The sequence below is a fragment of the Simochromis diagramma genome, unplaced genomic scaffold, assembly GCF_900408965.1.
Source record: "Simochromis diagramma unplaced genomic scaffold, fSimDia1.1 OVJJ01000325.1, whole genome shotgun sequence".
NCBI classification, from domain to species: domain Eukaryota; kingdom Metazoa; phylum Chordata; class Actinopteri; order Cichliformes; family Cichlidae; genus Simochromis; species Simochromis diagramma.
In genome coordinates, this window is record NW_024387291.1 from 1,140,265 (window position 1) to 1,152,835 (window position 12,571).

General features: G+C 39.8%; 1 protein-coding gene across 1 annotated transcript; it reads left to right on the forward strand.

Annotated features, from left to right (window-relative positions):
* Positions 1–1,384: 1,384 nt before the first annotated feature.
* grap2b (GRB2 related adaptor protein 2b) lies at positions 1,385–12,350 on the forward strand. The gene is made up of 7 exons (XM_040003958.1): positions 1,385–2,082; positions 2,615–2,703; positions 7,876–7,967; positions 8,270–8,392; positions 10,596–10,758; positions 10,903–10,986; positions 11,409–12,350. Exons 2-7 carry the CDS (start codon positions 2,626–2,628, stop codon positions 11,592–11,594), a joined length of 726 nt encoding a protein of 241 aa, XP_039859892.1. The 5' UTR covers positions 1,385–2,082; positions 2,615–2,625; the 3' UTR covers positions 11,595–12,350.
* The last annotated feature ends 221 nt before the right edge of the window (positions 12,351–12,571 follow it).

The window sequence follows — 12,571 nt, forward strand, 5'->3', positions numbered from 1 at the left end:
CAACCTTTACAAACACAAAAAGCAACACTTAGCGACACAAATAAGGTAATAAACAGACCATGTATAAAACACACATATACAAATATATTAAAAGTGTTGTTCTTTCTTAGTTCCAGCTGTGTTCCCACCTATTGCCCATCCTCTCGTTATCCTGTGTGTATTTTAGTCCTCAGTCTCTTTCCCTGGACTCTGTAGTTTCCATGTTATCTAGTTTCCAGTACCCAGTTTTTTCCTTGTTAGAGTTTTTATTATTTTATTTTATTTTTATTTAGTTTGAGTTTCCAAGTTGAGCAATAAAGCTGGCTTCTTAAGTTCATTCCCTTGTCTCAGAGGCCATATCTGACACCAAGTGCCACTAACCCATCCTCTCTTATCTGGCAGTCCTCAGGTCCACTGCTTGCTTGCCTGCCTTGTCTGGTGGAAAACCTCTGACATGAGAAACACAGAGAATCCACAAAATAAACTTGGCACACAATGACAAGCTGTGTAGATCCAAGGAGAAGCAGCAATGGCCACATTAAAAAAACAAAGCTGTTATTGTGCAAATTTCAAGTAGAACCAGACGTGGCTCAGGGGGTTTGGGAAGCGTATCCTGTAACCGGAAGGTCGCCGGTTCGATTCCCGGGGTCTCTGTCCTGGTCGTTGTGTCCTTGGGCAAGACACTTTACCCTACTGCCTACTGGTGTTGGCCAGAGGGGCCGATGGTGCGATATGGCAGCCTCGCTTCTGTCAGTCTGCCCCAGGGCAGCTGTGGCTACAACCGTAGCTTGCCTCTACCAGTGTGTGAATGCGAGAGTGAATGAATAGTGGCATTGTAAAGTGCTTTGAAAAGCGCTGTATAAATCCAATCCATTATTATTATTATTATTAAAACTAACTCTGTGTAATAAAGCAACCTGTGAAACCAGAGTGAGGAAAGAGTAACAAAGCAACACCAGCCAAAGAAAGACAAAATAAAAATGAAATACTTCTACTTCTTCTACACTACTGTGCTTAAAATGTCATGGGTGCAACCACAAGCCAGCCATAGTATGTCGATGAACGCACTTGTTACAACACCTCAGGCACCTGTGACAGACAGAGACTTAAATAAATAAACAAATAACTTTATCACAGCTGAAGGCCTGCCTGTCTGCTTCAGCTGGGAAAAGGCCAGTGTTGTGCTTTTTTAACCTTTTTTTTAAGTCTTTGTTTATATAGGTAAACAGACTTTAGGCAATGATTTATAGTTACATATAAAATAATGACCTACATATTTTATCTATATTATAATAAATCCAGTTGATTTTGACTGTTTGCAGTAACTTTATAGAATTATAATATTTTCTTTGCTGCGTTTTTTTTGCCCGACCTCTCCAAAAACCCCAGACATTTTTAATGTCAATGAGACATTTAACCTAGAAAAATAAAGATATATAAAAGTCACTTGCCAAAAAGTGACTGCAGTATTTACTTTGTGATGGGAATATTTTTTCTGGCTGATCACAGGGAGCACACCAGCTCTGGGACAAGCAAATTAGGCGAATGAGTGAGGGAGGGGGAAACCTACCTGATTATAGCCCAGAGAAATGCTTCTCAGTAACTCACAGGTGAGCAAGCTCCAGCAAACAGTGAGGTGAACAAAATGGACATGTGACCTGATCGACTATGGTAAGTTTAAAAAAAAAAAAAAAACTAAAGAAGTCTTTCAAACATCCAGTAACTATAGATTTGATAGATTTGTTTTTGGTGACCATCTTTATTACCACTAAAGTCACATGGTGTGGGTAAAGGTTGAAGAGAGCTATTAATACTCAGCTGCAGCACAGATGAGCATTAATAAAGGAGCATTAAAATTCAGCTGTCGTACACTGACATGTCTTCCACTTTATATTGTTAATTGACGCCGAGCCTGAGCTCCTATCTGTTTGTATGCATCTCTGCACTGTGTGTATTTCAGTGCGTGTGAGTGTATGCTGGCCAGAGGTGACAGTGCGTTTCCTGTGAACTGACAGGGAGTTCGTCATCTCTCATTGTAAATTTGTCACTTCTCTTCGTAAGCCGCATGAACTCAGCTCTGTCTGGAGAACAGTACAAAGGCGGGTGAGTAAACCCAACATTTTTGGCTCTTTGATGAGGTACTTGACAGGTCGTCATTTTGAGTTATGGCCAGCTGCCCTCCTGTTTTCCGAGCAGCCGCATTGCTCCTGATTCTCTGAAGACACATTGCACAGCCCTTCAAATAACACTGTTTGTGTGTGTGTGTGTGTGTGTGTGTGTGTGTGTGTGTGTGTGTGTGTGTGTGTGTGTGTGTGTGTGTGTGTGTGTGTGTGTGTGTGTGTGTGGACAAAATTCAAGGTGAGAACTTATGCTTTACGGGCGCTTAAAGGATTTTGTTGTAGAGGTGCTAACACAGGTTGTAGTCTGGAGGGACGCAAGGGAAAAGACATAGCGACTGTCCTTGATTGAGTGGGGAATTATTCCGTCCATTAAGATACTAGAAGAACACCAACTGATGTCAGTGCAATGTTTCTTTTGATTTTGACTTACACACGTCTGTTTTCCCAGCTCGTTAATCATTTCATCTGAACACACTGGAGTACTTCTAACCTTTTGTTTCTTCATCTCTTCTTAGGTTTGTCTACGATGGAGGCTACGGCCAAGTTTGACTTTGAAGCTAAAGCGGAGGATGACCTGAGCTTCAAAAGAGGAGACTGCTTGAAAGTAAGGATCACACACACACAGACATGCAAACACTTCCTTGGTTTGTTTTTAGCAACATCGCTCTTCACAAAAGTCATAAAAAGTTGTCAGCATACAAAAACATTCAAATGTCCGATTTTATATATATGTTGAGTATAAAGCAGAGTATTTCCATGTAGATTAGTGTTTTATCACTCTTGTGCAACAATGGTGCACTGTACTATTCTCTGAAGCGCTCTTCAGTTCTCTGTGCAGCCAACCACGACTGCATCCTGCTGCTTAAGTCCGAGTTTCCTTCCTGTTTACGTTGCCATTGCAACAAAATCTTTATATCTTCTTGACAGAATCAAAAAGTAAAATCATATAGCAGAGGTGAACGCACAGATAACATCAAACTAGCAGACAAACAGCTACAATGACTCGACGCAGCTTTCACACATCGCTTTTGTTAACTCAGCACCTTGCTGAAGCATTAGTTCATGTATATACACCTGCAAACTTAATCTGGGTGCTTTATTGTTATAATACGTTTCAAACTATGTGAACAATGGAAAAACATTTCGATGTTGTTCCGGTGTAAACCTCTCAGAAAAGCTGTTAAAAGTGAGGTCTCCTGTAAAAAGGTGTTGGTTTTTGTAACCCGCTGCAGGGCGAGCCAATTTTATTTGTGCACTGCAGCATTTAGCTCATGTAAATCCACTGCACCCGGCATTAAAACACTTCCATCGGTGTATTGGTGTATAGCATGTGGATATACACAAAAGGTATACAAGGAAATGGATCAGCAAAAACTCAGCCTCTAAATAACTTTCACAAACACCCACAGCTATCTCACACAGGCAAACCACAACACACACACACAGAACTAATCATAACTGAGAGAAAAAATATTCTCAGTTTCTACAGTGTAGGCCATCTGGTACTTTGGCCTAGAAAATGGCTTAAAAGGACCCATCTATATCTATATCTATATCTTTATCTTTATCTATAGATATAAACACTACTATAAAGCTTTACTGGAACACTTGAACATCACAGTAAAACACAAAGTCTCTACATAATCATGCATCTTCAGGGAAACTTAAAGCACGGTTAGTGCATGTGACAGTGACAACCGATACACTTGAAGAAGTAACAAGACAACCCCCAAATAAAATGGTTTTGCAGGCGATTTCTCCGTAGCTCCCCTGAATTTTCCTAGAGTTTTGCCTTTTTATTCGTTTCCTTGTCACTGCTGATAGCACCAGACAACACCTGCAGCCCATTCAGGTTGTACATGTCTGACTCTTACAGGAGGGAAGTGTTGCTGTGTCTTCCAGCACAGTCTCAGGAGTGTAGAAGGAGATACAAGGAGACAGGCTGTTACACGAGGACAGTGTTGGACAAGTTACTTGAAAAAAGTAATTAGTTACTAATTACTGATTACTTGTCCAAGAGGGTAATCCTGTTACTTTACTGATTATTTATTTTCCAAAGTAATTAGTTACGTTATTACTTAGTTACTTTAAAAAAACATGATACACAACCTGAACATGTTATAAAGCAATAGACCTTTCAGACCAATTCTATTTTTTCTATATAATCCATGATATAAAATTGAATCAAATAAATGTCTCCTTTTTTTATTAGTTTAATCTTTAAACTTTATGCACATTGCATCAAGCAATGTGCATAAAAATATGCATATAAATATTCCAGCATATAAGATAAAACAATGTTTTGTGTTTACACTCACTTTTTCAAACAGACTCAATTAAAACACAACAAAAAATAAACAAAATCGAAGATTCAGCCGCACTGAGTCCTGTTGCTCTTAAATCTATTTTCACCTGTTTAGCAGCAGTGGGGCGGGTGGAGGTTTGCCCAGTGCTGCAGCGATCATGTCAGTGGGGGGATCTGGGGGTTTCTCTGGGAATTTCATATTCCCATGGCGGCTTGCTCGGTACTTGCTCTGATTTGAAGTTTAATTTTTTGCTGTAGAAAAGTTTTTTCCCACACAGAGTGTACAGCTAATGTTAATGTTTTTGTCACTTTTTACAGAATCAAACTCAAAGTAATGTCAGTACTTCCAAGCTTTAAACGCTGCATGGTTGTTCTCTCTCACACACTCCATATAATCCATTGTTGATCTGTTGCTGCCACAGACGTCACATGCTCGTATGTCATTTTCATGAGACACTCTCACAAACAAAATCATGATTTAGTAATGCATGCAATAGTAATCCCTTACTTTACTCGTTAATAGGATTACAGTTACTGCCCATCTCTGCACAGGAAGATCTGAATAGGGTCGCAGAAGGGCATCAGCCCAGCAGCACGACCCTTATGTGCTCCTTTCTGTGAGGCGCAACAGGAGGACAGTAGTGTTTTTTGATACGGGCAACATGGGCGGTTGCCCGGGGTGGCATCGTGGTGGGTGCGGCATCATGGGCGTCGGCAAAAAACGTTGCTCGTACCCATGCTGCCCCGACATCATGCCAGGTCATTTTGGGGATGGCATAGGCACCGATTGGTGTTCTCACTGCCATTTGCGCGGAGTAAGGGCACCCTCCGTTTGCGAGGTGCTGCTGAAGTCAAAGTAAACTTTATTGTCATCTCCGCTATATACAGTAAGTATATAGAGAGACGAGACGACGAGGCTTCAGTTACAGCAGTGCAAGTAAAGAAACAATAAATATAAGAAGAGTAAGAAAATAAATATACACTTTAGGACCAGGTGTAAAGGGATCAATAAGAATCTAAAATTTATAATTTACAGTTTGATGATTTAAAGTCTCACACACAACCTGTCGATAGGGGAGGGGGGCCGGCTGCTTCCAAATAGAGCATATTTCATTCATAATGTTGTAAATCCAAGCCCATTATGTATTCATGATTTGAATCCTGGGTTGTGCGAAATCCCAAAAATAAACCTTAGACAAAGTGAATCTGGGAACTAAGGTGTAGGTCCATTAGGTTATGTTGTGGTGATCCTCGGGTTGGGGGAAGGGTGTTCATACTAGATTGCAAAATTAAAACCAATGGAAGACGGAAAAGAAAAGTTCAAAGCCATCAGGTTTTCAGTTTAGAAAAAAGAGAAAAGAAGAGGAGGAGAAATTAGCAAAAGATACAGGTAAGCAGATGTGTGATTGGATAATGGCAGGTCATCCTGAAACAATCAGAATCATATTAAGAATACTTTATTAATCCCTAAGGAAATTATGTGGGTTACAGTTGCTCCAAGAAGAAATGGTAAAAATAGTAACAGTAACAGACTAAACCCCAAACAACACATTATGTTACAGATTTTACACATTTAAGAAATTAGCACTAATATATCAGATCACTCAATTATAAATATCAAGGATTAACAGAGGTTATTATAAATAAATATGAAGAAAATTGACAAGAATATTACGGAGTAGAAAAGCGCATGTGTGAAAAGGCTGTAACTACTGCAGTGTTTACAGTGTGTTAGATGGAGGTGTTGTACAGGGAGATGGCCATGGGCAGAAATGACTTCCTGTGTCATTCAGTGGTGCTTTTCGGTAATCTCAGTCTCTCACTGAACGTGCTCCCGTGAGTAGTCAGTACGTCATGGAGGGGGTGGGAATTGTTGATTTGTCCTATTCTCATTGTATAATGGCTGTTAGTTAGCTGTTTGCACGCTATGCGTACTCTCTCTCTCTCTTCATATATATATGTGTGTGTGTGTGTTTATGTTAGGTTAAATTCAGTATGGTTCCGACAACAGTTTTTACAATAAAATATGTTAATGTATAATCCTTAATATATTTTCTGTGTCGGTCGGGGGTTGGGGTAGAGGGGCGGCAGAGGGGGTGTTCGCCCAGGGCACCAAACAGGCTAGGACCGCCACTGCAGGAGGAACACTGCCAATGAAATTACCTCCAGTGGGACACTCGAGTCCATATTTCTGCCACACTGTTAGGAGCAGAGCCCAGTGTCATTAAGTGAGAACCTGTGTTCACAGACCAGGACCATGCAACTTGATTGGCATTCACCAGAGATCACTATAACTGCTGTAGCTTGAGTGTCTGTGATATTATTTTCAGTTGTACTCCAAAATCTGCATTATGTATTGTCAGAGTTTAGTTGGCAGCACACAGGGATCTGCAAATAAGTGGAAGGCTGTGAGTATACACCAGTAAGTGACAACTTTAGCAAAACTGGCCTAATATAGTGAAGAACCCTCTTGTGGCACTGAACTAGAATTGTTCTATCGGCACATGGACACAAAACTGTTGTTCAAGACAGGATAACAGAGGATCCTTTGGATCCTGTGGGTCGTGGGGTGGGTCCCACTTTGATCACGGTTATTTAGCTGAATCCCCTAGATGCCTGGATCATCTCCAGTTGAGCAGTTTTGGACTGTCGTCATTACTATGGAGGGTGTGTTTGGTTTGCAGCAGTGTATAATCAGGCGATAGGTAAACAAAATCCATTTGAATAAATGTCAACAACCAGTGTTTCCCAGCAGAATCATTAATGTTCACATCACCTGTCAGTGAATTTAAGCTTGTGGCTGATTGGTGGACATGTATGCATGCTGATGCACAGAGATCAGGCATTGCTCTGGGTGGGAGTGGCTGTTTCACCATTTTAACATACTTCATTTTGGCATAATTAGAGTTATTATTTTTTATTTTATACTATGTGGCTTTTGTATGTTTGTCATATTAATTTTATCATTAAGTAAATTAGTTTAAATGTTTAATAATAGATAATATGTGAAAATGTTTCTGATCACTTTTTTTATTTTTCCCCCCAAAATACAAATTGTTCAAATTGTTATGTATTTAATGTACCTAATAAGGTCATAATAAAATAATGCGATATTTAGAATCCCTATATATTATTCCCTATTGCCTGTATGTTGCCAATACTAACAATGGCAATAAAAAACATAGATTTCAACAGCTTTATGGAGAATTATTATTACTTTGACCTTCAGACCAATCTATTAACCTTAAAGGAAAGGTCAGAGGTCAAATGTGACATAAATCCTTATATCGTACTTTCTATATGTTGGCAATAAACACCACTTGTAATAATCATAGTGTTTTTAAGTAATAAGACTTTTTGTTTATTTTTGACCAATAAATCATGATGCTGGCCTCACAGACAGATTTTAATGGATCGTTAACACGATCTGACTGTTTTCATGTATGTGTGCTGTGTGATTGTGTAAATTAGATTCTGCAAACATCTGGGAACTGGTACAGAGCAGAGCACAACGGAGCTATGGGCTTTGTCCCAAAAAACTATATCGACATTCACATCCCCAGGTAATGTGAATCATATGTTTGTTTGTTTTTTCAAATTAACCTCCTTCTAGCTTCTGTATTTACATATTTACACCTGTTAATAATTTCAAAGTACATTATGTAGCTGACTTACATTTACTTATTTTGCTTACTTACTTTGGCATGTGATCACTTTATCCTATATTGTTTCTTGCCTGCAAATTATGCATTTTTACCTCCTCAGCTCCTTCAGCACCATCAGGTTTTGTGTCACTGCTTGAACTTTATGTTTCCTGCTCCCCATCTCCTACGTCTGTTCTCCCCTGTCTCCTTAATAACTCCAGCTGGTATCAGGAAAACACCAGTCGCACTGACGCCCAGGAGATACTGATGTCACAGCCCGTGGGGGCCTTTCTCATACGAAGCAGCCGAAAACCAGCTCCAGGCGACTTCTCCATCTCTGTCAGGTGCATTTAGCATGTTTGAGTTTGCAGGTTATCTTTACCCCACTAACTAAAAATCGTGTATTCAGACTGATTAATCTATGTGCCTAACAACTGCTAACAGCTAGACTATTAACATTTGCAATTCTGTGCCAACTCTACACGTTTGCTGTTCTTCCATTTCACAAACATTATATATATCTAACAGTGTGCAGTGTAGTTTAAAAGAGGCAAATGTTTCTTCAAATGGAGTCACACAGGGTCACTGTGAGGGGGAGCGTCGCCCACTGGTGATGCCTTTCATGTAGGAATGTAGTGACTCAGCCTTTGTCTGGGGTTTCCACAGAGCTCCTATCTTTCCAGTTTTTGGAGAAATACCTCGCATATTTAACACGCCTTCTCCCCTTTGCAAGACATGACATGTAGTTTTGTATTTAGGGTGAAGAAATTACAGTAGACATGAATGGCTCGCTTTTGTCTATAGTGGTTATCATGTTGGCTTCCAGTACAGCAATTTACACAGTGTGTGTGTGTGTGTTTATTTTTTGTCCCGCACCTTTTTTTTGCTTTGCATGTTCACTGCTCACCATTTAATTTTGTTCTTCTCGGAATTCTTTTTTTGTCAGTGTTTCTCACCGTCACACAGTTGTGGGCAAGAGTAAGTATGAATATGTGCTAATTAAGAGTCAACCACTTCCTTCAGACGATTCACTTTCGTTCTTTCTCTAAAACTTACCTGCTTGCAGCAGTCTGATATTGATGAGCTAATCTTTTAAGGTCCAGACCGATACTACTAAAATGATGAATACCTGAGGCATTCAAATTTTATATTGAAACAAAACTTGTCTTTAAGGTCTTTTTTGTATGCTTGCCATAGGTTGATCAATGTTTTCTCTTTCACTGCACTGTTGAGTGCTGATGCAATATAGTAGCAGCATATATTTGTGTGTGTGTGTGCGTGTCCATGCGTGTGTGTGTGTGTATGAGTGCGAGTGTGTCAGCGTGTGTGTGTGTGCATGCATGCATGTCTGTGCTCTAAATTGTTAATCAGACAACAGCGAACCCTCTGAGCAAATAATTGAATATTTAATTTTGAAATAAAAACTTTATGTAACTATTATAATTATAATTACAATTATAAAGATGTTTCATCTTTTAGATTTGCATACATTGTTTTATTCACCTCATCTACCTGTCTCCCTCTGTGTGGCTAGTTGCTGCAATGAGATAGTGGCTGTTTGTTTGAGGACAAAAGAAAAAAAATACTCTGGCCTAATTACAAAGTAGTAGTTTCCTTTATGTGTGAGGGACACTCACCAGCTGCTGGATAAGTTTTAACTTGCTAATACCAGGTTGACATTTTGCCTTCTGAATGGACAAAGTGTTGGAAACATTCAAAGTTTTTCACTTACACTGACACAATAGCACAGTTGCTGTACATTTCTTGGCTGCACTTCCATGATGTGAATCTCCCTTTCCACCACTTGCCAAAGATGCTCTGCCAGGTTGAACTCTGATGACTGTGGAGGCCATTTGAGTACAGTGAACGCACTGTCATGTTCAAGAAACCAGTGCGTGATGATTTCATGGCGTGTTATTCTGCTTGAAGCACTCGTCAGAAAATGGGTACACTATGGTCATAAAGGGATGGATATGGTCAGGAACAATACTCAGACAGGCTGCCTGGTGTGGTCTTCTGCTGCTGTAGCCCATATGTTTCATGGTTTAATGACTTCTGTGCTCAGAGACATTCTGGTCATAAGTGGTTATCTGAGTTACTGTTGCCTTCCTAATAGCTTGGAGCTCCTCTCCACCCAGAGAACAGCAGCTCACTGGATTCTTTCTCTTTTTCAGAACATTTTCTGTAAATGCTAGAGATGCACACCAACGATCATGCCATGTTCAAAGTGACATAAATCCCCTTTCTTCCCCATTCCGATCCTCAGTTAGAACAGCAGCAGGTTGTTTTAATCATGTCTAATTGCTTAAATACTTTCTGCTGCGGCACTGTGATTGACTGAAAAGATACTTGTACTAATGAGCAGATGAATAGGAGTACCTAATAAAATGGCTGATGAGGGTATAACAGCACAATGTCTCACATTTTTTAAGGATGGAACAAACATAAGTAGTCATTGTAGTCATCAATGAAGTCATTGTAGTACATGGAATGAAATACGGAAATGCAGATAAAAAGGATCCTACTTTTCATCTTATACCCTTTTAGACATCCAGCAGATGTTCAGCACTTCAGGGTGATGCGTGACAGCAGAGGGCAGTACTACCTGTGGTCAGAAAAGTTTCCCTCACTCAATCAGCTGGTGGAATACTATAAAAAAAAATCCATCTCCAAACAGAGTCTACTATTGCTCAAAGAGACACAAAAAGAGGTAAGGGCTAAAGATTGAAACCTGCCTGGAAACGTACACAGTCATTGTGTCATTATTAGTGCTGTCAGTGGATTTAACAGGAGTCACAGAATGACAAGGTAGCCATAAGGGAAATGCTAACGTGACTTGTTTATGCCCCAACAGGAAAGAGGAGACTCAAATAAGCTTCTACCTCCTCATCCTATTTTTCCACGTTCTGACCGTGCGCCTTCTCCAGCACCACGACAGGTACACAACTCTGTGCGTAAGTCTGTGGTTACACTGATGACTGGGGACTTGCGATCTGTGAAATGTGTGTAAGATACAGTGTCTCCCTGTCCATATAGACTGTGTGACTGTACAGTTTCAGTTTCAGGCGTGCATGCACAACTTTTAGTCAGAGTAGTTAAGTCTTTGACCTTTGATTTGCTGTACACTTTTATGTAAACGCCAACTTCTAAGGAGCCTAGAATAACAATTATAATAAGCCCTAGTGGGCATTTTTAAATTACATTTGGCTCTTCTTTGCCCAAATTCAGACAGGTCTGTCTCTTTAAATCTCTGCACATAATAAATAAAACTTTGAAAATTGGGCTGAAAATTAGCCAGTGACAGTGAGCTGATAACATATAGAGTACAGATAAGTTTCTATCTTCCTCTGTTGTATCTAGCGCAAAACCTCCCACACAACGCAGGCCAGAGCCCTTTACGATTTCAAGGCAGAAGAGGCGGACGAGCTGGAGTTCAGTGCAGGGGATATCATTGAGGTTTTGGAGGTCTCTGACCAGACCTGGTGGAAAGGTCAGCTAAGGGGCAAAAAAGGCCTTTTCCCCTCCAACTACACCAAACCCATCTGAGAGGACGGCCCACAGGCAAACATCTGTAAAACTACTGCAACTTTTTTAGTCAAACATCTAATGCTGGTTTTGTTTGTGTTTTTGAGATTAAATTTCAAACTTAGAGCAACTCAAAACTGCTAGCAGGAAAAGGCTCACCAATACACCAAGCATGCGAGATTTTAATTTTCATCATGTCAAGGATAGCGTTCATGTTTGTCATTGACAAGACATAAAAAGCCCAAGTCAAGATAAAAACATGTTTTTTTTCTGTTTTTAATGAACAAGTATTTCATGTATCGATCTGTCCTGCCCAGTGGTGATGTCTAATTCAGTGCTATTTGGAAAAGTATTTAAGTTTCAATTGTAAGGTACCTAATGCGATTATTTCTGAGAGAAATCATCCATTTACAAATGCATTTTACACATGATAAGTGTCGCCGCATGAACGCTACTCTGTAAACTTTTTTTTGTCAGCCTTATGATTAAGTTTGTTGTACTTTTTGATCACATCGTGGTGTTGGATTCCTAACAAGGCCCACGTTTTAGTACCGTAATTTATGAACTTTTGAAGTTGTTGCTGATTGCTCAGGCTCCACACAACAAAAAGGTATTGTGCAGACATATTATAAGTAAACCATCCAGAGGGTTCAGTCATGTGTGTGTCCACGTCTGAAAAGTAATAAAAGCATTTTAGGACACTCTGAAGTCTAAAAGTAAAAGTTCTTGTGTGTCATGTACCGTATACTAATAATAAAGCAGATCTATATTCCAGTATTTCAGTTCGGTTCGGTTGTGACCAGAGTATTTTAAGAACAACACAAATGTGTTTTAGACATTCTCAAAATAGACCCTAGAAGTTGTTTCACTTTATTTAGGGCATATGACACTGCTTATCTTGTTTGGCCCACATATAAAGTGCGTGTTTGTTCGGTTTATTACCTGGGCTGACCTTATCAAGGCTGCTAAGAAAGAAAAGAAAACTCCCAATAGCTTCA

Bases quoted from the DNA above. Each gene is read 5' to 3' on its own strand.
- grap2b (XM_040003958.1), top strand. From the start codon at position 2,626: ATGGAGGCTACGGCCAAGTTTGACTTTGAAGCTAAAGCGGAGGATGAC. The intron at 7,968-8,269 runs GTAATGTGAATC...TAATAACTCCAG, and splicing joins ATCGACATTCACATCCCCAG to CTGGTATCAGGAAAACACCA. The intron at 10,987-11,408 runs GTACACAACTCT...TGTTGTATCTAG, and splicing joins CTTCTCCAGCACCACGACAG to CGCAAAACCTCCCACACAAC.